Source organism: Tribolium madens, unplaced genomic scaffold (assembly GCF_015345945.1).
Source record: "Tribolium madens isolate multiple individuals breed KSU strain unplaced genomic scaffold, Tmad_KSU_1.1 Scaffold_19;HRSCAF=116;Tcas5.2_LG9, whole genome shotgun sequence".
Lineage (NCBI taxonomy): Eukaryota > Metazoa > Arthropoda > Insecta > Coleoptera > Tenebrionidae > Tribolium > Tribolium madens.
In genome coordinates, this window is record NW_025400983.1 from 8,127,899 (window position 1) to 8,154,977 (window position 27,079).

The 27,079-nt window shown below is 35.5% G+C and overlaps 1 protein-coding gene across 3 annotated transcripts in view; it reads right to left on the reverse strand.

Moving 5' to 3' along the window:
• The window catches only part of LOC123015974 (cAMP-specific 3',5'-cyclic phosphodiesterase), a 107,298-nt gene that overhangs the window by 58,281 nt on the left and 21,938 nt on the right, over window positions 1-27,079 (reverse strand). The window contains exon 1 of one of the 3 annotated variants that reach the window (XM_044416111.1): window positions 21,557-22,508. The exons of the other annotated variants lie outside the window; for them this stretch is intronic. Coding sequence (XP_044272046.1) covers window positions 21,557-21,645 — 89 coding nt within the window. The 5' untranslated portion in view covers window positions 21,646-22,508. Of the gene's footprint in view, window positions 1-21,556; window positions 22,509-27,079 lie in introns of those variants that run through there. 3 annotated transcript variants of the gene reach the window in all.

The window sequence follows — 27,079 nt, forward strand, 5'->3', positions numbered from 1 at the left end:
GGTTATTATTAAGCATAAATGTGCAATAAATAACTGGTCATAAAAGATGAAGTTTGGATTAAAATAAATAAATCTTAAAAAGCATATATTCTTAGTTTTATACAAAAATACAATAAATAAACAATTTGAAAAGTCCTATGATTAATATATTTCACATAAATATGGTTTTAATTAGATTGGTGCTAAAAATTTTAGACTCTTTGCAATCTTCAACAAAGCGACCAACGTCATTACAACAAAAAAATACCTTTGACACACCTTTTATTCCGCAATTAGTCATGGAGTAAAGAAACATGTAAGTGAACAAATTACAATTAACATAAAACAAAAGTAATGCATTTATTTACATTTACGATAAGTTTTAGATTATTACACTTTATCAAAAGAGGAACGTGGCAAAATAAAAATAATTGTACACGTTTCCGAAGGTAAAACGTCAACCAAAATAAACACAGCTTGCTGAAGGATAAACAGGATCTTGTCTCAAAAAAAAAATGAGAATTTCGGCTTGCTGAAATTGTATTCTCTAGAACAATGAAGCAACAATAAAGTCCATTAAATGACGTTGTATACCCGGAACAGTATAGACGAAACTGGAGGTAATAACAAAACAGAAATGGTGTAACAATCGGCCAGTAAAAGGCAAACATGCCCAGTTTTCCGATGAGTTTCGTTCTAGCATCAAGACTCCTCTTTTTCCAAATGGCTAATTAACGTTTATTACATCCTTAACATTATAAACTAAACATGCATCGTTTTTAGCGGGGGTGAAGTACCTGCCTCTTGGCGTTAACGGTGATTTGTTGGGGACAGTTAAGAAATCGCGGCGTTTGCAACGACATCCTCGAACTTCCACCACCAACCACCTCCACCGATCAATCGTCGTATGTTCGCGAACTTGTCAATACGTTGAAATTAGTTTAGTTTTGCCATAATGTCGTACGATACATTATCGTCACCCACAACAAATCGTGAATTTCAGAAGACTGCCAGGTCAGCCGGTGGTGCTCATCGATCAGAGAGAGGATCCCCTTCTGCGATCGTGTTAACCGGAGCGTAATTTTTATTGTTGAGTAAATTTTTGCTTTTATGGGCATTTAATGGAGCTCGAACGCCGTCCTCTGACTTAATTAAAATCACAACCACCGTTGGCTTACAGTTTAATTAACGACAAGTCATCGAAATCAAATCGCTCCTTGAACACTTTCATCGTCCACGAATCTTTTCAATAAACATTCGTCTACAGCTATAACTTTCAATTTTATTGCCTCTATTCTCTTTTTTAAGGCTTTTGCGTGATCCTAATTCAATTAAGGGTGAGGCCGCTTCCAAGGACGACGCGATTAGTGTGACCGCTCGACGGCAACGTGGAAAACACCCTCAGAGTACCGCTTAAGAAGATCTACGACTCAACCCCAACGTCAAATATTAAAAAGAACAGCAATTCCGACAAATTTACATTTCCTCTCCCCATCATCCACGGCGTTTCCGTGACGGTTAATCTCGAAAAACGGGGTGGATACGAACGGCGTCATGCGATTTATTACGTTCAAGGTCGCGGGCGCGTCCCCCGTGACGTTATCTCTTTTATTTTTCGATAACACGTGAAAATATGTCACCATGGTTGATGTTTTGACGCAATTTACAACATGGGAAGTTGGCCAGATGGTAGCTCATGTTCCCAATTAATCTTGATGGAACCTGGCGAAACATTTTGACAACAAGAAGCAAACATTTAATTATAATTATTGCATAAGCAGCTCGCTTAAAACCAGTTTGCGAAACCGAATTTCCATTGGTGGAACCAAAAATGCACAAGTCACAGTTACTATTTATAACACTTAATTTAACCCATCAAAATAATCTTTCCGTTATAGCACAACAAACTTTTGAAATAATTGTAGTAAAACAAAAAGAACAAATAATACAAATTTGTTAGATATCAAACAGAATTTTTATTCTAAACATTTTTCTTCTGTTTATAAAAACACAAGAACAAGAAAGTAAATATTTGTTTCAAAAATCCACCAACAAAAATTGTGTAAAGCCAGCCAACCTCTTGGAAAGCTTCCCTTTGAGAAATACAACACACTATTTACTTAAAATTAGAATTCAGGAATATCGGAAAATGTAAAAAGTTACTTTCCGCCCTACACGTTAAGACTTAATAATAATTGAAGTAGCATCAGCAGGTACAGATTAAATAGCCGTTCTGACGGCTTTCGAGCTTTGTCAAAAATTCATGAGGTGTGAATTAGTGTAATTAATAGCTAGCGGTTTGTAACTATTAACACAGCGCAGTCATTGCATAAAACCGAAACATAATATGCACAAGGGAAATATTTAGAATGTATATGTAATTGCAAATGTCTATAGAATTTAATTTGAGTGCTTGACCATGAAAGCGGTTCACCACCCTCCTGAAACTTTATCACTTTTCAAGCACACGTATTTTTCATCATTAACTGCCAGTAGTAGGTATAAATTCCTCGTATTTAATGAACAGATAACACATTGCTATGACCTCGCGCTTTGATAAATTGAATAGTTCCGAACATCTGAGGTATAATATTTCACATTTCACATATTTCCAATGAATAGTTCAAGCCCAAGGTTTCTTAGTTTCCCTTAATTCTGCGTCTGAAGCGGGCAATGACTGAAAAAATCACGAGTTATTGACCGATATAAATACAAAGTGGCGCAGTCGGCAGGATTCTCTTCTCTCACAAACAGATCCGCAGGAATTCACTCTGACGTCACACTAAACACAAACACACACAAACAAATGAAGAATGTATTTTTAAATTAATGTATTTCCAGTTGTAAAATCGTCAAGTCAATGTTTCGATTGCCAAATCTCTCATAAATCTAATAAAAGCCGATTGTGCATGACGCATAATCCTGAAATATGTCGATGATACCGCAAAAGTCAAAACCCAGGACATTTAAATAAGACCGTTCACCCGAATTTTCATAACCCAACTCAAAATTAATTCCCGATCCTGATTAAAAAACAAAAAATTCAATTACTACCCTTTAAAATTGTTGCCATATTCATGAAACAAGAACTGTCCCGAGGCCCCCATCCAACTTTCAAAATTTATATCTACATTTCTCCGTCCCAATCGATTCAAAAGCTCATAGTTCTGGTCTCGAAGTGGTGGCAGAGGTCGGCTGTTGCGTCATTCGAAAAGAGACTGGTCGATAATCCCGCCAAGATGCGAACCAATCGGTCAAGCAGTTGCAAACGATTAGAATAAATCGTCGTGTGAATTTTTCTAATCGCAATTGGCGCCATCGATTGTGGTCTTTTACGACAAATGCGATGCGTGGACTGCAGCGCCATCTCCTGACTGGTGGCTCAACTAAAGTGAGCTTGCGTATTTCGAGTACAGAAATTTCGGTTAGTTCGAGAGATTGCCGTTCGGATCGATCGTGACCTCTGACCGCGGCCAAGGATAGATAGCGGAAGGTGAATTTTTAAGGGTAATTATTCACGCACGGGGTGAAGGTATGTTATACTCTAGAGTACGAGAAATTCTCTCGCGTTTTCGAACCGACTGGTGGCATGTAATTGATTTAATATGGGGGCGAAAAGCCGGGACGTTGCAAAATTAATCCCATTAAACGCAAACAAACGGGCGAATTTCCTTCGCTAGTTCCAAAGATAAATTATTTAGAGCCTGTTGCCGGCAATGAAGATGCACGGGTCGATGAATGCTGATGGAACGGTCCAAGTTTTCTTCGATTGTTGACTAACAAACAACTTCATGAACGTGCTATTATAATAGCGTTCAAATTATTAAATGAGCTCTGGTCTGTTGGTTTTGATAATTCAATTATTTCGGTTATTAGCGATATCGATTCCCAAAACCAATTCGATATCTTTCTTTCTTTAATGTAATAAATTTTTAAGACGATCCAATCCATACCACATACATTAGTTACAAGCGTCGATATTAATAATTTAAATTGTCTAACCCGAGCCAAGTAATGATTGTCTCTTCTTCAATCAAACGATCGTTTTGTATTTGCCTTTTTTTTAACGATTGCCGGTTTCAAAGGCGTAAAATATTCCTTTCTTCTTTCGTCAAAAGAAACTCTAATTTTATTGGATCAACTCGATTCGCTCCGGTTGCCCCTATAATTTTGAAACAAACCAAAAATTCTAAAATTTCACAAGAACTCGTTATTTATTCAACATTCCCGAAACCCGAAACTGAGATGCCACGAAAACGGAGAGAGAGCTGTTTTTAGATGTTATCTCGTGATATGATATACAGTGGTTCCTTTATTATTTTAATTCGTGTTTTATTTTCATATTTCACCTGTCACTTTTAATTAATCTAATAAAAATGACAAAAAAATTTACCGTTGAAGATAATTTTAAACCGTGTCAAGTCAGAATTCAGAGCGCGTAACACGTTTTTTGACGCCGGTACGACTGATGTATATCCCAAAAGTGTCAAAATGATTGAAATGATTTCGGTGAGATTCACTAAACCGAGACAGAACAATCCATATATTGAACTGACACCCGACTCTCATAAATTTCAGTAGCAACAAAACCTGTCGCGGGTAATTGCCAGTCAAGAATTTCTATTTCAAACACAAACAATATTTTTTCTAAAAAAAATGTTATCGCCTAGAAGCACTGTCGCACAACAGGTTCAATCAAGAACTTACACATATGATACTCTTCAAAAAACTCTCGCCATCAGTGACTGATTAGATGTAGACCCGAAGTTGACAATGTATCTGAAAAATATTCGCAAGTGCCGCACCGGTAATGACTCTTCTGGAAGAAATCACCCGCCGAAAGCCCTTGTCCACCCCTTTTACTAAAATTCCACTCGTGCTGCGACGTCTCAACGTCGATAGGAGCAAATATTAGGACCGAAGGGAATGTGTAAGGTCGACACTTTGCGGAAAAGCTGCTACGGAACTTCTGAAAAGCACAATCGATCCATGACAACAAACGAAAAATATAAACCTATAATTGCCTAATAAGGCGGCAGGATTAACACCACCGAACAAAACATACTTTCCTGCCAACCTGTCACGACGTCGAAGCAGCAACAAGCCTATTATTCTTGACAGCAGTTTACATAATCTTATTATCGAGTTACCATAATGCGATTTGTTTGCACTTCGCTTCTGATGAATGAAAACCAGTTGAATAACGATTTGCAAAGGCGCCGGATTTTTTTAATTATTTTTCGTTATAACCGCCTCGGAGGAAGTATCGAAGCGCACCAGTCGTTGTCTGTTTCAGAACCTAAGATCAGGAGGTTTAATTAATTAATGTACATCTAAAGCCCTCATCCATCTTTATTGTCTTCGAACAAACTTGCTCTAAAGGTTTATTAGAACTCAATTAAATCGGCCATTTGATGTTCTTTACGATAAATCGGCCACACAAATCAATTTCGAGTAATTTCGCCATTTCGTCCCCGCGGAATGTGCATTCGACCTTAACCGGTTCAGATGAATTCTATAAATCTTAAGTTACCGACAGCGACCTGTTGCAACATAGATGCTTCACCATGTAACGGCTAATTTAGAGTTTCCTAACGTATCTCTACAACCAAGTGACAATTCGGAATTTTAATATCTGTAGAAGCTACAATAAAAAACAGGAATTTTAACGTGAGTGGTTTCATAAAAATCTAACCGCCCCCAAGTCTGCAATTATAATAAAAAAAACAAAAAACGCAAACATAAAATCAATACATGTCTAAGAAAAGACAATGAAAATTTAAAAGAAACCTTCCTTTGTTTTACGTAATTAGAAGAATAGTAGAGAGTCACGCAGCGGTGAATTTCCCAATTAATTTTTCTCCAGTCTCAAAGTTGCTCACAACCCCAATACTGGAATAATCAGAATAAAACGACGAGAAAAAAATCACAGCCGCTATATTAATTATTCTGAAGCAAAGAAGATTTTCAAACGCTGACGCTCTTCTCCCGGAATAATTCCAAATTTAATTCACTCTTCGTGAGTATGATTTTCAGCCTCAATTTGGAGATCGAATCGCAATTAAATGGCCGACAATATAAACGAGAATAGAGATAAGTGACATTTCAATTAATTGGCCGATTCAATTTCAGACAATGGCGTTTGCATGAAGGATTTCAGAGGAGCATTTGTAACTGTTATGATGGGGGTAACGATTGTTGTATAGTGTTGTAACGATAAAACAACACGGAACTTGATGACAATCAAGTTAAGTGCGGGTCATTTATCGCAGCTTTTTGCAAGAGCTTCCTGTTACGAAGTAATCAAGTCCCAATCTCGAGAGTTGGGGAATAATTTTAATGACTCTTCTTCCCAAAAAATAGCTCTCGCAACAAGTAAATCACAACACTGAGGATCGCACAATTTTCAATTTTCTCGTCCATTACTCGGTCGCAAAAACCCTTCGACTTTCATTAGATGACTCCATATCACTCCAAAAATCAAGTAGGCGTCTCGGTATTAAACGAAGGCAGTTTCGACCATCGTCTACCCCTAAACAAATAAAACGTTTTCTTTGAGCTTTCATCGCCGTCCATCTGCAAGGCAAATTTTCGATACCGCATCCGGAAATTCCTTTCACTATTTTCCTCCGACACGAATCAGAAGTTATGCAAATTTGACGCGGCGTTTCAACGAAGCCTTTATTAAGATTTTGTCAAGTCGATAAAAAACCACGGGGGTTTTACGCAGGTGAATATTTTTTATATAATAATAAAGTCAAATTACGGATATTTACGATTCGAGCTTTCGCAGATAAAGCTCGTTAACTGGTTTAACCTAATCTTACCCTCATGTTGTGGGAACGTGCAGCTTACCTGAAAAAAAAAAAAATAGAACACTTAATAAACTGTTTAATTGTGTTGGTTGTGTTAAGCTTTGAAACTCCTCAAATCTCGAAAGTAAATAATGGAACATATGGCAGAGGGTGTGCTTATTCTTAAATGGAATTATTCAAGCGATTTCACGAGGAAATTAAACGAAGCAAGTACATGGCGGTTTCCTTTGAACTTACTTAGCTGAAGCACTGCTAGGAAACTTGAACGGCTTTCGAGCTTATTTTTCGTCTGCCCTGTTCGTCACTGATGTCTTTGTTAACCGACGGAAATTAAAAATTCCCGATGAAAGTGAAAAGAAATGACGAGAAAAAAAACCTCGACTCTTAAAGAACAAGAATAACCTATTATCAACTTAATTCAGAAGAGTCGACTTTCGAAATAATTAGAAGATTCCTTATTAAAACATTTAACTTGTAACTGAAGATCTTCTCTCCACTCACGATTTAAATTAACCATTATTTTTAATTAAACTTCCTTGTTGTATGGATGCAACCGTTTCCAGTTTTAAACACAAGTCTATGCACAAAATAACGTCATCTTCTAAAGCTCGAGCTTTCCAATCCGATTAAAAGCTTAATGCTCTTTTCGATGACGTGTTGAATTGAAACGTGCGAATGAATTTTAATCAGACGTTTTATTCGACGATAGTAAATTCGTGACAAATATTAAAGATCTTTATCCCAGCGCTGCATGATGCTTTGTTTCATATCTATAGGTACACGACATAGATGAAATCATGTTTTTATGTCCGTTTTAATTGAATGATTCGTTTAAAAGTTCCACAGATTTGAACGTTTTGTGACAGTCAGCAACCAGCGGAAATTTATACAGAAAATCAATTATCACTTGTAACAGGTTTTCTGCCGTAAATTTTCACTATTCTACGTCAGGAAATACAACATCTTCTAGAACATCTTTATAAAACTGTACAACAAAAATAGAGTCATCGTTCTTTTATTTGATGGTAGTGTTACAATATGTGGAGCGCTACTTTAGTAATGTTAGTTAATTTAATGCAGTCTCTATTTATTATTCAAGCATATTAACAACTTAGTTATTTTATTAGAAAAAAAAAACTAATAAAGCCATCATCATGTCAATTTGAATAAATTTATTATACCATTAAGAAACGCACGATTTCCTTCACCTAAGATGCAGGAAGATATCCGAACCATAAAAACCTCAAACAACAAAAACTCATTTGTTTCACCTCAAGTGAGAATAAATGGCTCGAAATCCAACAATTTTGTCAACGGACCTGGTAGTGACGTCTGTGCATGATTAAACTTTGAGAGACAAAACGTTCTCGCTTTTCCGACGATGTATCATTTCCCGCATGATAATCAGAACAAACCTTGCACAATCACTATTTATTGTTTTCTCCCCGAGAGATTTATTCCATGTTTATTCACCTGTTGGCGTTGATTAAAACGGAAATAAACTAATTAATCTTTAAACATCGAAACAAAAGATCTTTCGCATCAATCGTTAAAATTCACAGATTTCCAACATTTGTAATGAACTGCGTCGCTAAATAAAAAAATTGTAGAAACACCCGTCTGATCAATTGTTTGGAACCCATTTTTCTAAAGAAATTGAATCCTCGACACCGATTCTCATCATTCCTTCCCATTCAATTGCTTCACCCTACAAAATATTTAACTGTGGTGGCTGCCTCGACTTACCACGCAGCATAGTACCACGAAGTAACAAATTTTAACAACCGGGGCATTGCAATTAAATATTAAAGAACCACCTCTGGTTCGTAATTTAGCGCTGGACCGACAATCAAAACAAGCAAAAAACACAGCCCTGATAAACGAAACAAATTTATTAAACAACGGAAAACAAGTTAGACGACAAAACCAAAAATATAATCCCGTTCGCTTTTGTAGAAATGCAAATTGTTGAAATACTTAATATCGGAGAATTATTATTATTAATAAATCTTTTTGTTAAATAGCCTTAATTCGAARAGTTGAGTCAGGTCAAGCCAAATCGCGATTTTTAATAACAATTCAACACATGCACGAGAACCAAATACCGGAGATTTATCCGAGGGGCTCTTAATCTTTCAAAGTAAATAATGTAACGCACGCATACACCCGCATGCCGACTCCCCTGAGGTCCCGGAACTTTGTCCATTAAACGTTCTTGAACGTCGACCGGAAACTGGACTAATTTCGGTCCGATGGACTATCGAGAAAACAGGAAATGAGGAAATGCACCGAATTTCGATCACATCGACCTGACGTTACGGTCAAAACGACTCCGTGTTCACATGGGGTGCCATCCCTAAGCACGCAAATAACACAAAATGTGTAAAAATATATTAGCGGATGTCGTTTGCCCGTGGAAAATCATAATAAATAGGTAGTTATTTGTTTTATACAAGAGTAGCAAAACGATTTGAAAAACTTTTCTCACAAGTAGAACACAATATTTTTCCTACGACCTTTCAATAAATTATGAGAATTAAAAAAAATCAATTAATTAATTAATTTAGCAACGTAATGAATATAGAAATCAAGTTTTGAAATGTCTGATCAAGATGCCTATCATGAGAACAATTTACTGTTGTCACACAAAACTGCGTCAATTTCCCCCAGAAACTTCATTTTTCATTCTAGTTTTGCTTTAGTAACGAAAAGATTAATTTTCTTAGCAATAATAAATATCTACTTTAAGATAGTGGTCGTAAGACAATCTTATTGATGTGCAATGTTTGCAATGCAATCTTTGATTTAAAGGCCAATAGACACAAAAATGGCATTAATGTCTTTCAGAACACATTTAATTACATCAGTAATGACAAATATATTTAAGTTTGCCACCTAATATTAATTACGTTGTTAATTTTAATTATTTTTGCTATTTGGGGTATCTACACATTTATTTGAAAAAATAATTTTTAGGGAAGATTGAGGTTAGACTTGTTTGAATTTTCGCATGCTTGCCATCCGAAAATTATCTCTTTCAACGGTTACTTAGATGAAAACGAGTATACTTCATAGAGTAAATTACCATATGCCATTTTTTTCTGATTGAATTACAAAATCTTGTCATTTACTAAACTCTGCAAACCTGTCTTGAAATCCAATTTTATTTTTCAGCAACTTCAAGAATAATTCATTAAAAATACAACTGTTATTATTACAAGAGTAATTTAAAATATTTGAACGAAAAATGAGCTGTTACATAGTATTTTTACAAATTTTTTCACAATTATTGACAACACTGACGACATGCGGCATTTATAATACAGTAGCTGGTTCTTTGATGTAAGATAAGAGGTAATAAATTACTTTACCATCTTCCATCACATAGCTTAATAAACAAAACCCTTCACAATATAAGTACTATACGATCAGGTTTAAATATTATAATAAGTGTACAACAAAATTTAACATTAAGCATCGGTCACTATTCTTCTAATTTCTTTAAGTAAACGTATCATATTCGTAATTGAATAATAATAACATAACAAGAATTAATTATATTATAAACTTATGATAATATCTCATTAAGTAAAGATTAGTTTTAATTAAAATAAAAGTAACTCAGTGTGTAAAAATGTAAACCATTCAATTGTCCTGTTAAAGGGCAAAATATCAATATGTATTATCTTTCTATATGGTTTAGCAGGTTTTTGATTGAAATTAACTTTATAAAAGCTTTAAGCTTTTAAATTTAGCAACAACACTTCGCATTTAACATTAAAATAAAACAGAACATTGACGATAATAATACATTCAGCGAGATCAAAAAATCCTTCTAGCAAGCATGCGTAAAAAATTAGAACGTGTGTTTGCGGAAGATAAAATGTCCTAATGACAGGAAACCGTGGTACACCAGCATTTTAGAATGCTTTCAAAAATTTAATTTTTATGAAATTATTTTTTTTGTATACGCTCCCGAAAACAGCTGTTTTAGGGACTCATTTAAGTCCCTAAAATGAGTCTTTTCCGGACTCAATAAAATTGTACGCAAAACGGTTATTTTAGGTACTCAGTCCCCAAAAACATTTTTTGCAGACTAAAAAATAAAATTGGTTACAATGGTAACGAAATTTTTTTAATTAGTAAGAGGTTTGAATTCGTGTTTTGGGAGCTTTAACAAAAAAATCTTGTATGCACCACGCACGCAAAAGGTTTTAGGTGACTCCTCTCCTACGTCGCCTCGTCATTAATTACGATTCGTCCCCTAAACCATATTTTGCGTACTTGATACATAAATAGCTATTAATTCAACTTGCTTAAATCAATATTTTAATGCTTATAAAATGATTTTTTGACATCTAGTTAACATACGAACTTGATAGAAAGGCTTTCTGATCGCACTGTATATGATTCTGTAGAGATTTTAAACTCATATACCACTGCACATATTCCACAAACAATATTTTTTTCGTTCTTTATTAAATATAATATAAATACCCTTTTTAGTAATAAAAATATGTCAGATTATGTTTTACGCTTTTATGTAATTTTGTATCCATTATTGAATTAAAATTTTCTTATTCTAATTTTAAAATAAATATTCGCTTGTTATGACAGAAGAGACAGGACCGTTCAAATTGTTTTCAGTTTTCATCAATAAAATAGTTTGAAAGACAGAAAATACCTACCATAAAAATCTTTTTCACATTTCTTTCACCTTCATAAGATATAAGATTGCATCTTGACCAGTAGAAAAAAGTGACTGCTACGTGAACGTATCTCAATTTCCTGAGTGTATGTACATACGTTTAATATGTGAACAAATGATTTAATTATACCGTTTATTACAAATGTTCATAAGAAAACTCATAAACTTGTTATGAAAGTTATATTTCTGTATTTATAGATGTCATGTTCAACTTGATTACGTAAACTAATTTGATGGATATTTTGGAAGTTTAATGAGACGGCAATAAATCCGACAAATGAAGCTGACTTTAAGCTTTTATTCCCTTCTTTAAAATTTTGTAGTGATAAAGTTTTTTCGAAAAAAAATACAACAGATACATCACGTCAGCACTTTATTGACATTTGCAACCACCTTCCGAACAAAGCATTTGTTCACTTTCCTCTAACTAACCTAAACTTTCCATTCGCCTACACACACGATAGCGACTGTCGTTTTTAATGGGTCCTCAAAACCTCCCAGCCACAAAAGTAACGCTTGATTTATGCCTCAGCGAACCCGGAGGAGAACAATAATAAATCATTCGAAAATTATCGAGCGATTTCTGCATGTCGCACCCCGTCCAATTAGCATGATGACATTCGAATAGCATGTCTCATTACTTTAGGCGGTAATTCTCTACGGACATTGCGTGTACTGACATTTAGAAAAAAATCACCCGAAACAGAAAATTCCAACAGTTTTTTATTTTTCGCTAGTTTCTCGTGAAATATGCACGAACGTTGTCATAATATTATTCCGAACTAATTTAAACTTGGTCGAGTCTGTTATAACTAATCCAATTAATATGTTACGCATGTCCAGATGTTTTCAATTTGTTTCAATCTAATAACTCGGACCCAAACTCTCCGTCCATCATATGTTATCAAAAAGTCGGAGGAAAGGATGAACCTGGAAGTGTCCCTTGAGGTAAGCGCAACGGCGCCGACGTCACGGCTTTTACGAGGTTGAAAAACACGCACGTAAATATTTCATTTTCGTTAGTTCCATCCTACCACTATAGTCACGATGAGGCTTAACTTTGCCGTCGATAAGCCATAAAGAGTTGGCGGCGTAAAAGTTACAGACCAACTTCACACGCAATATTTTACCCTATAGCTTCAATTTAATGCGAATAATCCGGAATTAATCCACCGTTTTAACTCGACCAACTTTCGACATACAAATTTCAACTAAACTTCGCTTTTCTATTTATTACAACGATAATATCGAATACCGACTATTTGTAGAGACTTCGATTTTTGTATCCATAAATAAAACCCCTACAGTGGAATGTCGACTATCACAATAATAATTTGGGTTCAGAACGAAAGAAACGTGGATCGAAAACTTGATACCTTCCGAATAAAAAATTAATCCTACCGAAAAGACGACTAAACCACAAAAGATCAAGAATTTCCTGCGTTTCTACGCTGTCGATTCTGAAAGAACTCTTTGAACTTACTGATACAAAATCTCATTCTATACCATTCTATACGATTCTCATGCGTTAAAAAAATGTCAATAACATACATCCAAGTATCCTAATTAAAAGAAACATTCTTATGGCAGCTGTCCAATAATTCATCACCCACGTCTTGCATTCGTGAGGAAACCATAAAATTACGTTCATTTATACGTTTTGACATTGGCGTACTTCAAAAGACCGATGATTTTTGATTTATGTCGTATGGATCGGGTACAGACACTGTTGCAACAACATCCGCCGGTTAGAAATAATTATAGCCAAACGTTAACGAGCGACTCGTTTTAACAAGCCTTGATATTGCTTCGAACTGGGGACTATCAAGTGCAAACTTACCCATCAAAAGTTTAATGGCATCAGATGCGTTATGAATACTAGTTTTGTAACCAATTTCGTTATATGTACTTGTCATTGAATGGATACAAACCAAGGACCAAATAAATGATCACAGACAAATAAAGAACAACCATTTTCACTTTATCACTATTTCAGAACTTCTTTTCAACTCCAAATCCAAATGATAAGTTAAAAAAAAGTTAATAGTTCCCACAAAATCACTCGTTGAAATGCATGGTATTGTTATACAGGGCTTTCATTTCAAAAGGAGCCAGATTAAAAAGTAGGGGGTACCATTTAAAATTTTAAAGTAGGGGTGGCTAGCGACTAAGGGATGTATCCTAAAATGTATTTTATGTTGGTTTTGAATTCTCCCATCGCAACCTAAACTAACATATTTTTTATTTAACTTAAATTTAGTTGAATCAAAGGCTACTTGGACTAAAAATTTCAAGTATTAAACCACCCCTAACTGAAAAACAAATCGACAAAAAAATTTTTCTTTGACGTTTTAAAAAGTAGGGGGTGCCATTTAAAATTTTAATGTAGGGGAGCTAGCGACTAGGGGATGAAACATAAAATGTAACTAATGTTGATTTTGAACTTCCTCTGTCCGCTCCTAATCGACCTGTTTTTGCTTGAAAATATATTTTCTCAATGTCAAAAGTTATTGAGACTGGCTCCTTTTGAAATGAAAGCCCTGTTTGTATCTATATACAGACTGTTTCAGAACTCGTGCCCCAGCAAGGGTAAGATACCAGAAACATGGAAAAAATTGCGAAATTATGGAAGTTTAAATTTTGTACTTTGACTATTTCTAATGGAAAAAAAATGTATATTAAGCATCAAGAACGGTAAGAACATTCTACCGATCGAAGACAATTGTTGTTATTGTCTGAGATTGGTCGTGATGCTTATGACATCTTTATTAGTTTTTTTTAAATAAAATATCTAGAAAATGTTCTAGAACGCCAAAATACTTTGGCGACGACTTTCAATGCTTACCGACAAGTTTGAGATAGCAACGAGTAAATACAACTTACTGTCTTGAAAACAGATAGTAAACAATTGAGTAGAGTCTAATCGCGCAAAAAAATATAATTTTGTGCTACAGGCTATTAGAAGAGGCAACAAGAAACAAGGAAGTTATATCTTAAATTGTAACTATGTTTAACGTTATTTCTGGCTTTTAATGGCAAAATTTTTGATAATTAAATATCAAATGTCAAAAAATAAATGTAAATTTTTTTTGACAGATAGAATTTTTTAAACTATTTTTCTATATTCCTGGAATCTAATCTTACTAGAAAATTTTCTCTGGAACGCAAGTTCTGAAATACCCTGTATTTAATTAAAGAAGTTTTAGATAACCTGAACGGCTGAAATTAATCTCAAACAAATGAAACGGGAAATGTAAAATGTTTGAAGAATTTTTTTTGTTTTACAAATCACTGAATAAATTACAAAATGAGCTGCAAAATTATGGAATAATCTTACTTACCTATTAAAACTGAAAATATTTTGTTGTCACAAAAATGCTCGCACAGGTCAATTTTTTTAAGTACAAAATTCTCAACTTGATCTAATATTGTGTTTGTTTTTTCTTGGTATTATTTCACTTTTTGGATGACTTTTTTTGAAAACCATATCCAATAAGTATTTAATATTTTGGTATTGTCATTTCGACAATTAAAAGATCTATCGAATGGGCTAAAAAAATAGGGGTTTCCATTTAAAAAAATATCAAAGACGTCATTACTTAAAAACGAAAAAGTGTAAAATTTTAAATCAAGCTGAAAACTGTGTCTTTTTTTAAAAGAAAATTGATCTGTTCGAGCATTTTTGTCAAAACAAAATATTTTCAGTTTTTATAAGATAACAAATAACGCAAATAATAGATGAAAAAATTTAAATTATTAAAATTAAATAATGTAAGTATGTACCTACATTTTTTATTTACTTTTTTTAAATAAGTTATATGTATACATATAGTTCTCAGGATCCCACTTTCTTTCCCTCTTTTATATTAATTTGCTCTAACTAGTCAAAATTAAAATAAGACTGCATAAACCTACGTCTAAGCCAAAAGTAGAAACTTTAGACGAAACCTAAAGTTCTATTCAAAGCGAGAGATAATAGACTCTTAGGCTTGATCCTGTCGGATGTCCTTTAAGGACATGAACTGCGATATTTACGATCTTACCAGTTCGTAATGATGATATAAAGTTCATTCCTGTCGAGATTTCAACATCTAAAACGAAACATATTCTGATTCAAACCATCAGCAGGTCAGAAAAGCAACAACGAATTAAGAAAGGTAGACTAATAATATTCGAAACTTATTAGTCCATCGGATTCATAAATTTCAGTTTTTATTCGCGTCCGAAGGTCCCGCCTTCTGGCCTCATCATAACGAATTAATATTCATATTTTCTGTTTATATCCCGTATGATTTCTATCCGATATGATCCCATAAATAATGACACGAGCACGTAATAATTCATTTCCTGATTATGAAATTCAACGCACATAAAATTGTAACGCTATATTCCTGCTGCTTTCGCTTTCGGCGACTCTTGTTATTTTATTCAAAAAGAGGTTTTTTCGTGAATAGGGTGAAAAGCGACGCTTTTGTAATTATATTCAACCAAAATAGCGAAACGAAAGTTTCAGTGATCGTTCGAGTCGTCATCGCGCAATTAATGTCAATATAAATTATATCTTTGAGAATTTCTGGGATCAAGCCAACGCTGATTCAAATGCAGGTGCAGTTTGAAACATTTAATGTCGACAATTTTACATAAATCACGATCAAAATATCCAAAAACTGATACGATAATAAACCGGTAGGCGTGTGTAAAATATTTTCGAATAAATAAATTTAACGCGTCGACGAATAAAAGTAGTAGGAAAAATTAGAATACTTCGACATTCACGTCACTTCATCGACGATGCCATTTAAAACTACTCAACATTAATGAATTTTTTATCTTTCCAGTTCGATGGACGAGTGTAACGTACTAACTTCATCGCACATCCAAAGCTAAAATAAAATCCATGATTTATGTTGTTATGTCAAAAAGCGTCTTTAATTAATTAAATACAACTTCCTGTATACTACTTATGCTATGTATACTTTTACGATCCTTCTGTAATTAATTGTGAGAATATTTCGTTACTAGACCAGATAATATACGTAAACAATATTTTATAAGCCGTATGTTAGTATCACAAATATTCAATTAATAGCACAAAATTGCATACACGAACCGAAAGAAATAAAACCGTCTATAGCGTATTTAAACTTGGTATATTTTCCTATAGACAGGAAAATTGTGGAGCTTATATCATAATACTTGGTGGTTAGAAAAAAAAACAAAACTTGTTTAAGCTCTCATATCTCCAAAACGCTTTGACGTACACACATGTAGCGATTTCAGTTTTTGTTTTCTAGGAGACAATAGAATGGAAATAACGATTTTTTAATATCAACAAAAAAAATCAATTGCACTTTGACCATGTTCTACATTCTACCTACCAACATCTTGTGTAATATACTTACATTCTACTTCTAATCTACTTGTAAACATGTTGTATAGGACCTTAATTTTGCAACTTCACAATTCTTAGTCTATGTCTTAATTGAAAAATCGCTCTTCTAATTTAATTTAAATTTATAGACACTTCTTGCCACACCTTTCTAAAATCGTCGACACAGATTTTCCAGGTTTGCAAATGGTTCCCCATCTTTTAGCAAACACTTTTAATTTTTTAGCACGATTTATGCAAATACATAGATAGTTATCTTTTCCTCCGAAATTATCTTGCAATTCTTCAAATTCGAAGTGGACTTCATTTTCGAAGTCCAACCAAAGAATTACCATGTATTTTTGATTAAAATGAGAAACTAGTTTCGGCAAAACATCTTGCCATCTTCAGTCCGAAAAAACTGATTTAAACGAATTTACATGTTTGTTAATAAATTAGCTTAAATAATTAAAATTTACATACAGAATGATTCTTAAATAGACCGACAAAATTTTATAACAGCTTTTCAAGAATAAATGAAGACAAACTGTACCCTTTTTACGTTTATATCTTTTAGGGGCAAAACCCCCTTGATCCGTGCCATTTACGGCTACCAAGAATAAAATTGTCTCGGCCTATTTAAGAATCACCCTGTATGTATTACAAGTAAAAAGGCACATGGTGTTTTGAGAACGCCATGTCCTGACGTGGCATCATTCCCTATAGGAATTCTAGGTCTCAACACCTTTGAATATGAAATGTAGGTCTTTTTGAGTTAAACCGCGTTGTTTGAATTTGGTTTCACCTCTGGCGTTGAATATCATATTCTGCCCTTCCTCTTTTCCTACCTCGAAGATGTCCCTTGCAAATGTGGGCGAAACGTTGACTAGGGTCAAGGGAGACCCAGATTTGAATATGACTCTAGTCACAAAAGCTTACGTTCTTTAGCTATCTTGACATTAATAATTTTGTATACAACAGTTTGATTACTAAATTGATAACATTTTTATTTTATAAATTTTCAGTTAGGGAGTGAATGAGTTGAAATAGATCAAAACATCAAAAATATATATTTATTTTATAAACCGTTAGTTAAGTAGTGGAATTTGTGAAAACATAGCTCGTAATGAGAAAAAAAAATTAGCAACGATTTGCAAATATGACTTGTAAATGTGAAAGTATAATCAGTAAATGAGCAGATCCATTAATGAATAGCACATATGAATTCAGGATATTCTTCCTAAATATCAAAAGCTTTAAAATCTATGGACAAATAATTTGTGCCTCATGTCATACATGTAGCTAAAAAAATATTAAAAAATAATGATATAGCTAAATTTTTGCAAAAATTCTTCACGTTGCAATAAATGTTAATGAAAAATTACAAATTAACCTCTTGATAAAGGACATTTTTGTAGGAAAGTAACTAATACATAAGAATGTAATGTAAAAAATCCTCTCTACAACGGACACTCTGATTAGCGGACGCGGATACTGAAATTTTTCCCATTTACCATAAATGTCATATAAATTTACCTCCTACATCGGACAATTCGGCGCAGGATAAATCGCCAGTCCAACACCGGAGACGGAGATGGAAGGTCCTCTGAAGAAGCTCACCACTCGTGCTAGCGAAACGTTAGGAAGCAATTCCAACCGACGGCGGCCCTTTGACCCGAACCAGAACAACACCAGTTCAAAAATGTTGTTATCTAATTTTTTTGTAATACTTTTAATTACTTAGGTAATTTTTGTATTTTTGTTATTTTATTTTGTTATTTTGAATAAAAGGCTTTTCAATTTTTTTTATTAATTTTGCACACCTCCCATTAAGGGACACCTCTTCACAACGGACAATTAAAGATTCCCCATCGGTTTCCGTTGTTGAGAGGTTTTACTGTAATATGAAATAAATACATAATATCAATGTTGTTAATAAAATCAAATGAAATATTGACGGAATGTAAACTACATATTTTAAAATATGGATTGTATGTACATATAATTATTATTATCAGATATCAAATAACTCAAATTACAAGCATAACAATAACATAATAATAACAACGATTCAAAATTAGTTTACTCCAGAGACTGCTATTCCGAAATAATTCATTTTCCAAAAATTACAAACTTTTGATAGATTTGATTATTAAAAGTTATGTAGACTTTTAGCACAAAGTTAAGTAAACGCTTTTGAAAATGTTATGTAAATTCATGAAAATGGGCTTAAATCAGACTGAAAGTGCTAAATAATGTAAGAACATCTAGAACCTTTTACGGTTGAATCTTATGACAGTTATAACATAAGAATCAAGTTCATTAAAAAACCTACATTAAATATTAAAGTCCAGTAATATCTAAATTGATGCACATGCTTTTCTAAACAATATCATTTAAAAAAATTTAAAAATTTTGACATGCCTGCACCCAAATGAAGAAATACATTTTCAGCTACACTAAATTGAAATTATGAACATGTGAGGTGTCAAGTATGAGTACCACAGACTGAACACTGTACCGCATCCATAATAATTAATAATAGAGTCCGCAAATTACATACTATATGAAAATAAATGAATTTGTATTACAAGAAGAACAAAGAAGAAAAAGACACAAAAACAAACATCGAACCTAGAATGGTGTTATTAGAGTTAAAATTGGCTAAAGCAAATATTTACGTCGAGTTAACATCAGTTCTCCCATAGCGAAAATATTTATTCAAAAAGCAGTGGCGTACTCTACGTCAAAATACGCAAGCCTGTTAATAACATTTACGACGTGTCCGAATATCATCCAAAGAAGAGAAAAAAGATTTCGAAGAAAGTTAATTTAAAGTTTGTGAAGAGGTCGGCTCGTTGTAGGTTGCGAACCCTTGCAACTTGCCGATATTATTAATAAGACGTTTGCTCGGATATAATCCGGCCGCACTATAACATCACCATATTGAACAATTTCACATCAAAGCCGCATCCCTCCGGTTCGGTTTATAAGTACATCATGCCGAAAAATCGATCCATCGTCTATTTTTATCATGATAAATTCCTGAAGACAACTCTAATATAGACTAACTCAGATGCGTGCTGCAATAAAATTTCGACGTGGAGGTGTGTTCAATATGTTCTGTCTACGTTGGTGGTCTTGGATTAAAACCGACGTTCCACTTTACAGTTCCGACTTTTGTTTAAATTTGCAACGCAGTTTAAACGGAATTCCGCCTTAATGCGAAGTAAAGATGGTATTGTCTGGTGACGGCGCCAGAGGCCTTCACTTTGTAATTACAAGATTTAAATAACGACACCTGATATGAGCTCGATTAATTGGGAAATTAGTTATTTTGCCTCATTTATCTCGCTCTACTAGTGTTACCTACAAATTTCTGCCTTACCTATTTAGCAGAGGTTCATTCGATTTAATCCTTATAACAAACAACTTATTGTGGTCTGCAAATACAGCAATACTCACACGTGTAATAATTTGATTATAATCACTCAAAAATAAACCAATCAATTCACCACCGTATAACACAAATTTCACTCCATTCACTTCCGACCCAATGGAAAATAAACTTTATTATAGTAGGTATATAAAAAATTGATCTTCTGTTTGGATTACTAGCAAATTAAAAAAGATGATGATGGCTTTTTTTATTCATACTGACACGACCAAGATACTAACGTCACTCCGAAACTTGCCGGAAAAAAAAATTATTTATTGATAATAAAATATAAAAAACGCTTTTGGTCACATGAATCCGATTTTATGTTCGGCTGAGTTGTTTAAAAGTTAGCAGCGCTTCCAATGACCGCAGCGATGGCGCCAAAACTATTAAACTAATTAATTTGGTATTTAATTTTTAATCGGTGGCGTGAATAACAAAAAGTCGTTATTAAAATACGAACGTAAGTGCAAAAATTCCTACAATTAAGTGCTTACACGACCAGTTTAGTCAGTTATTAATAAAAGTACTGCCAATTACAACTGGAAATTGTCTCTTTACTCATACATCAGATAGTAGAACAACCTTTTAGTCTCAAATTCTGTAAAAACTACAATGCGAAAAAGATTCACAATAAACACAGTAATGGAAAACCAATAACTACATATACCTAATATGGCTAATGCTTTTCGAAATTGCGATTTGGTGACAGAATTCATAACGTGATCTGTAAACAGTTTTACGAAAAAATGCGGGGTTGAATTTTTATAGCGATGACATAAAATGTAGATAGACAAATAATCAAGATAATGATTTTATGACAAATAGGAGGTTATGTAAATAACGTATTTAAACCGACACAATGCTAAAAACATACAATTCAGTTCGCATGACTCTATTGTTGCATATTTTTTAATTTTTCCGGTCTATTTTTCTTACAACCTTAGTTGCGACAATTACTAACTTGTTGCGCTGCGTGAACTTCCACAACCCCATTATCCTTAATATACATCAGAATCGACGAGACTGAGTTAAACTTTCGACATTCATCATCTCTTCGGAAAAAGTTTCATCGAGTGCGCTTTTCGTTTATTATTTTTGTTATTATTTCGGTTCGTTCGTCCGGAACTTCCATGTTTTCCGTGTAATTACCGATCGTTATTATGTTAGGTACTGAGTACGATTAGACCTCGAGAGCACCATACGTCATCATCAAATTGCATAATCACATAATCGTTTTCGCTTACCGAACGTTGGCGAGCGTATGCCTTCTGTTCCTTAGATATCTGTTATGATACTTCTGCAGCTCCCCGATGGAGCCTTGTTCGGCCTGCATCTTGACCGTGGTCGTAGACGAGCCTTCACTGGACGTGGTGCTCGTCACCGACCTGGTGCGTTGTCCCTTTCGTGACGCTTTCACGGATAACGTCGGCGACGGCGATTGGACATTCCGCCGTTTGTTCTTGTAGCTGAGCCTTGCGGCCAGCGGCTGGAGCGTCGCCTGTTCCTCGTCGAGGCAGGGTGTGGAGTCGTCGTCTTCAAATGATTCTTCTTCGGCGATATCCTGGAGATGTGGCGACGGTTGACGCGCTCTTATCGGATTCTCTAACGGCGGAACTGGCGGGGAAGGGGGAGCCGCCTTGCCTTCGGCCGGGCCGCACCAAGGCAAGCAGCACTTCCAAACCCCGACCAGCGTGGCGAGTTACTCACCCCTCAACAAAATAACATCACATATCACCTGTTGCCACCGCACCGAATCGATTATCATTTATCGATTGTGGGAATATGTATAATGAATGATGGCACGCGCCGCGTCTTCTCTTCACCAGGTCCTCCTCGACTTGGGGATCGGCGCGATCATGGCGGCCACGTGCACCGAGCGGGGTCCAGCCGGCACTGAGTGTATCTCCGGCGGCTATTTCAGACCAGTTGTAGGAGGATTACGGTCTGATTGATTCGCCCAAGGTCGCCGTGTGACCGTGGTTGGGCCCCGTGCTCCGGGTCCCGGATTTCACCCCCGCATCGTCCGGATTTTGGAGGTTAGGTCCGTACACAAAACTCTCAACTAAAAAAACGACGACGGGACGTGTCTCTCCCCATCACATTGTCACGATTCCGCACATTCCGATCAATTCATCTAAATATAGTTCTAGTGTTGGTGTTTAGATGATGAAAGAGGCGGCGGGCACGCCACACGCTGCGTCGAACAGCTGGCCTAGTACTAAACGACGCCGGCAGTGGCGCTACTCCCCTCCGTCCCGAAAGCGTCGATGCACGACGCTCGTGGCGGCGTCGAGAGGGATGTTTACCCGCTTCGGGTTATATTCGGTTAATCTTAAGCCGGGAGACCAGGTGTAGCTACAGAAATTCTTCCTGCTACTGTCATACCTACAGCTAGATTTGCAAGTGACGATTTTCACGTTTAATCCCTCATCATTACCAAAACGCCGAGTCGTCAAACGTCGTCTAAATCAACATAAATCATCAAACGATGCCTGAGGTGAACGGAGGGAGAAAAATTATCCTCTGACCCGAAAGAGAAAGGACGAAACCGCATTATCGGATTAAGTTCAGGACTGATGGAACAAATCTCATTGTGTAGAGGTCATAATTAATTCCATGACCTTAACGATTTCGGTACCGCTCCTACTTTCACTCCACATCCTGAATTAAAGGCTAATAAGGCCGGAAAATTCTGCCCGGAAAACTCGAAACTAACAATTAACCTTTTGTACTACTTCCCAACTTAAATCGACGCTCACAAATCTCATTTCCAGATTGACTTTTAGCTACATTTTAACCGTTTGCTTTCCTGTCCTATTATAAATACTCGAATTTAATTTTTCCTACAACTTAATTCTGTTTCTTATAAAAATGACGACAAATATTATATTATATAGCTAGAAATAATTACTTGTCAAGGTAACCAACGTATAACAAATTAAAAAAATTATAACTGTCACACTCCTATTATGTTGCAGAAACTGGACGTAATAAATGATCAATTAAATTCAATTCGTCCGTGAACATATTAGAAAAACGCTTCGCATTAAAAAATGACCTTTAAAATTTGCTCATTTCTTAAAATCCAGAAATAAAGCCTACACGATTTGTGATGTCGTTTCGAAAATAAAACATTAAAAACCCATACGAACATTCACTTCGTCTTTTCGTTACCAAAAAAAGTGAACGAAATTCTCAATGAAAAAGCCTCGAAGGTCTTCAATATACACAAAAATGAATGAGGTTTCAATTCAAGCCCGGAGCTTTGTGCAGAATGCTACTAAATATAATCGAACTAGTCGCAAAACCACTATTTTCGGTGAACGGGATGATACGAATTTGTCTGAATCATTTAGTTCCTTTTTTTTTGAAAAAAAGGCGACTTAGAAAGATTTACTTGTTCTTTTTGTGTATTATTCATATCTTTTTAAGAAATCCCTTTAAAATGATCCCCCGTTCGCTTATCTGTTCGTGGTCGACAACATGCCAAATATCTTTCGTTTTCTTTTCTTCTGATAGATGTAAATTCCATTTAGCGTCTCCCGAACGACCTTTTCTGGAAAGTGCTCTTTCGAAAAGCTTTACTCCGGCAGAGTTTCAGGACCGACAGATTGACTTAAAAACCGCAATTTGATCGTACCGACCAAGTTTAATTAAGCAGAGGCCCGAATCGCGGATTCCAAACAATTTAAGCAATTTACGACTTGTTATTTCGACCTCAATTTTAAATTTCGCGCCCAAGTGGCCCATTAAATTTCTCATAATCATACTCTTCGTCGAGTTTAAGAGTTGATATATTTAGCAAGTTAATTAAAAAAAAGGAGAAGATTTTTTATTTACAACATCTTCGTACATAGACCCACCCTTTCGCGGTGATAATTCCATCAACGTGTGCTAATATTTGAGCTTTTGTAGCGGGTACACATTAATCGATGCGCGTAATAAATCGCAAACACATAAATATTTATCGCAAATAAGTCTGACAGCGAAGTCAATTGACAGACCGTCCCAACCAAATTACTACTCCGCACAATAACTGCTTTGTCGTCACAACATCACAATTTAAACCATTTAAAGTTCATACATATAGTAAAGCAGCCGGATTTAACCATTTTACTCGCATTAATTTATTGATTGAATAAGGACATCAACGATTTCACGAAACCAAAAACTGAGAAATCTAAATTTTCATTGAAAATTGCACATCAAGGTCCCAGAAATCAGAGGAACCAACGGCGGATCATTAGTCATTGCACGTAAGAAAAAAGTCATAAGAGGCATCCTTTTCCAAAACTTTTCAGTGAAACGACACCATAAATTTCATTTGAAGACCGCACAATTGCCACAAAACGAAATTAATGAACACACAAATTCGCAATCAATTAAACGAATAATTAGGAAAGACTTAGAATTCAAATAACCGTAAGCGCGAATCGTATCGGTTTTTAGGCAATTCTCTCTCCCTCGAAAACATCCAGCGAAGTAGTTTTCTTATCTGATTTAATATCAGTGTTTGTCCAACGAATGAAAAACAAACCTTCATCTCGTGTATTGGAAACGATTCTAATGTTAGCATAATGGACTCAGATAATAACAGTTTGTTATTAAAGCTCGCGGAAGCTTGTTTTCGTGATATGTGGGTCGAGATGAAAGCTCTTCGCTGAGGCCAGTAACCACGAAATGTATCGTATCATCGAAAGCATCTCGTTGAAAATTACTAACACGTATTTCTGATTCACTTTGGGAGATGGTTGAACTTGAGCTTGGTTGCGAGATGAATAATCTAAATTCCTTTTCTTCTTTTTTTTTGTTGTAAATTTATGACACACCACCAAGGCGAAAATTCCAGAACAAAGCAAAGTTTACATAAATGAAACCGGCACCAGTTAGAGTCTTTGATAGACACGGGGTGGAAATTCAAAGAGTGTGAAACGAAATATGTCGATGAGAAAGAGGAAATGAACCAGGAGTACATGCGCCCGCCTATCGATCAATCCATGACGCCGCCAACCTTTGAAAATAACACCGGCAGACATCATCATCCACTGGACTAATTTTAAATTAAATCTAACGTTGAAGTAATAAACTAGGAGAAACTATTCCGGTAGCGCTCCGGGGACCGCACGGAATATTATACGGACTTGACGGGTTCAGGGCTCCGGGCCCTCTTGCATAAACATGGAATATCAAAAGGAAAACGTTATATAAGACGGAATAAACACGATTTTAGATTCTTTCGGATGATCGAACAGTCTCATAATGTCGACAGCGAGCAGACTTCCGAAAAAATCAATCTCCGACATCTCAAGAATTCTCAAAAAGAAAAAGCTTCGTTATGTATGCAGATTGATATAGTCCCCTGTGAATCGCGCCCGTCCATCAAAATTCCCTATATTTATATTTTTCTATCGATTCAATTTGACCAAGTTTGCGGAGATTGGAGTCCATAAAAGCGCTCTTTGTATGAGTTGCAATGTTGCCGACACATGCCGGGCCGAATCTAGGCTACAATGAGCCGTCAGTCCATCTTCATTAAAGCGACACATGATTGATGAATCTGTCTTACTCTCCCCAAATAATAATAAAAAAGAAACAACCACCGCAGTTCAGATAAGTTACCCTTTTGAAAAATTACCCTCGTCGAAACCACACCAGTTACACCTCCCCGCGCAACTTAAAGAACTTTGTTTGTTTTTCATTATTGTAAAACAGTTCGGTTATGACGATGGAGGTTTATACAACGGCTGATGCCGGAGGGTGTTATTATTATTAAATCTGCACACCCATTGTTTGATGACTTTTTGTCGATTAATGATAAGATACAAGAGAAAAGAACGCCATTTTGAACATCGTGAATTTTTAGACGCAATCTTCGATAAAAAACGTAAAATAAACATACATAAATTTCGCGACCGAGGGTCGGAAAAATTACCGATAGGGCGCGGGGCGGATGGAAAGCCATTTGTTATGTTACCGCTCCAGTTTCTTGACGCTACGAAATAATTACTTTCTTTTCAACTTCAGCAATTGAGCGTATACTTTTCCGACTAAATCAGGGCTCCCTTAAAATAGCAGGTGTGCCTTTACAACGTTCCTCGTCTTGGATATTATATTTATTAAGTTGTGCTAAAGGAAATCTGTTTCCCTGATTTAATCCTGTCAGAATCGTGCCAGACACTTGTCGGTATTCCTTTGATTGCTACGGCGGTCAAAGTAAGCCGAATAAAACGTCAGTGTAACCATCACAAATAACACTACCACCTGCAACAAAAGCCAGTTGGGAAATTATCAGAGCAAAACAACTACCGTCTGATGTATATGCTCGTCAACTTTATAATCTCCTAGACGTTCCGGATTCTAAAAATTGACTTTCAAACGTCGAGTAATTACGATGTGCCACTCAATTATTGAATAGCGCGTCTGCTTCTGAATTGTGGAAATCGATTCGTGTGCGTCTGTTCGCAAGGAATTGCAATCATCTGATCCATTTCCGGAGACTCCTCACACCCTCCAATCTCTCAAGCACCATAAAAATGTCCAATCGACAGACGATCACATCAAACGCATCGTCCTTAATATTCATGACGCGCGACAGAAAAAAATGGAACGCCCGCCACGTCCTTCGAGAAATATACAGCAATCCCAACATCATATTCCCAACAGTAACGTGAATACCCTTATTGTTGATCTGAATCTGGGACGCATCTCCTATGGTTTTTCCACCTCGAACGGTGAGAAAGTGAAACGCACCGTCAATTAATATATTC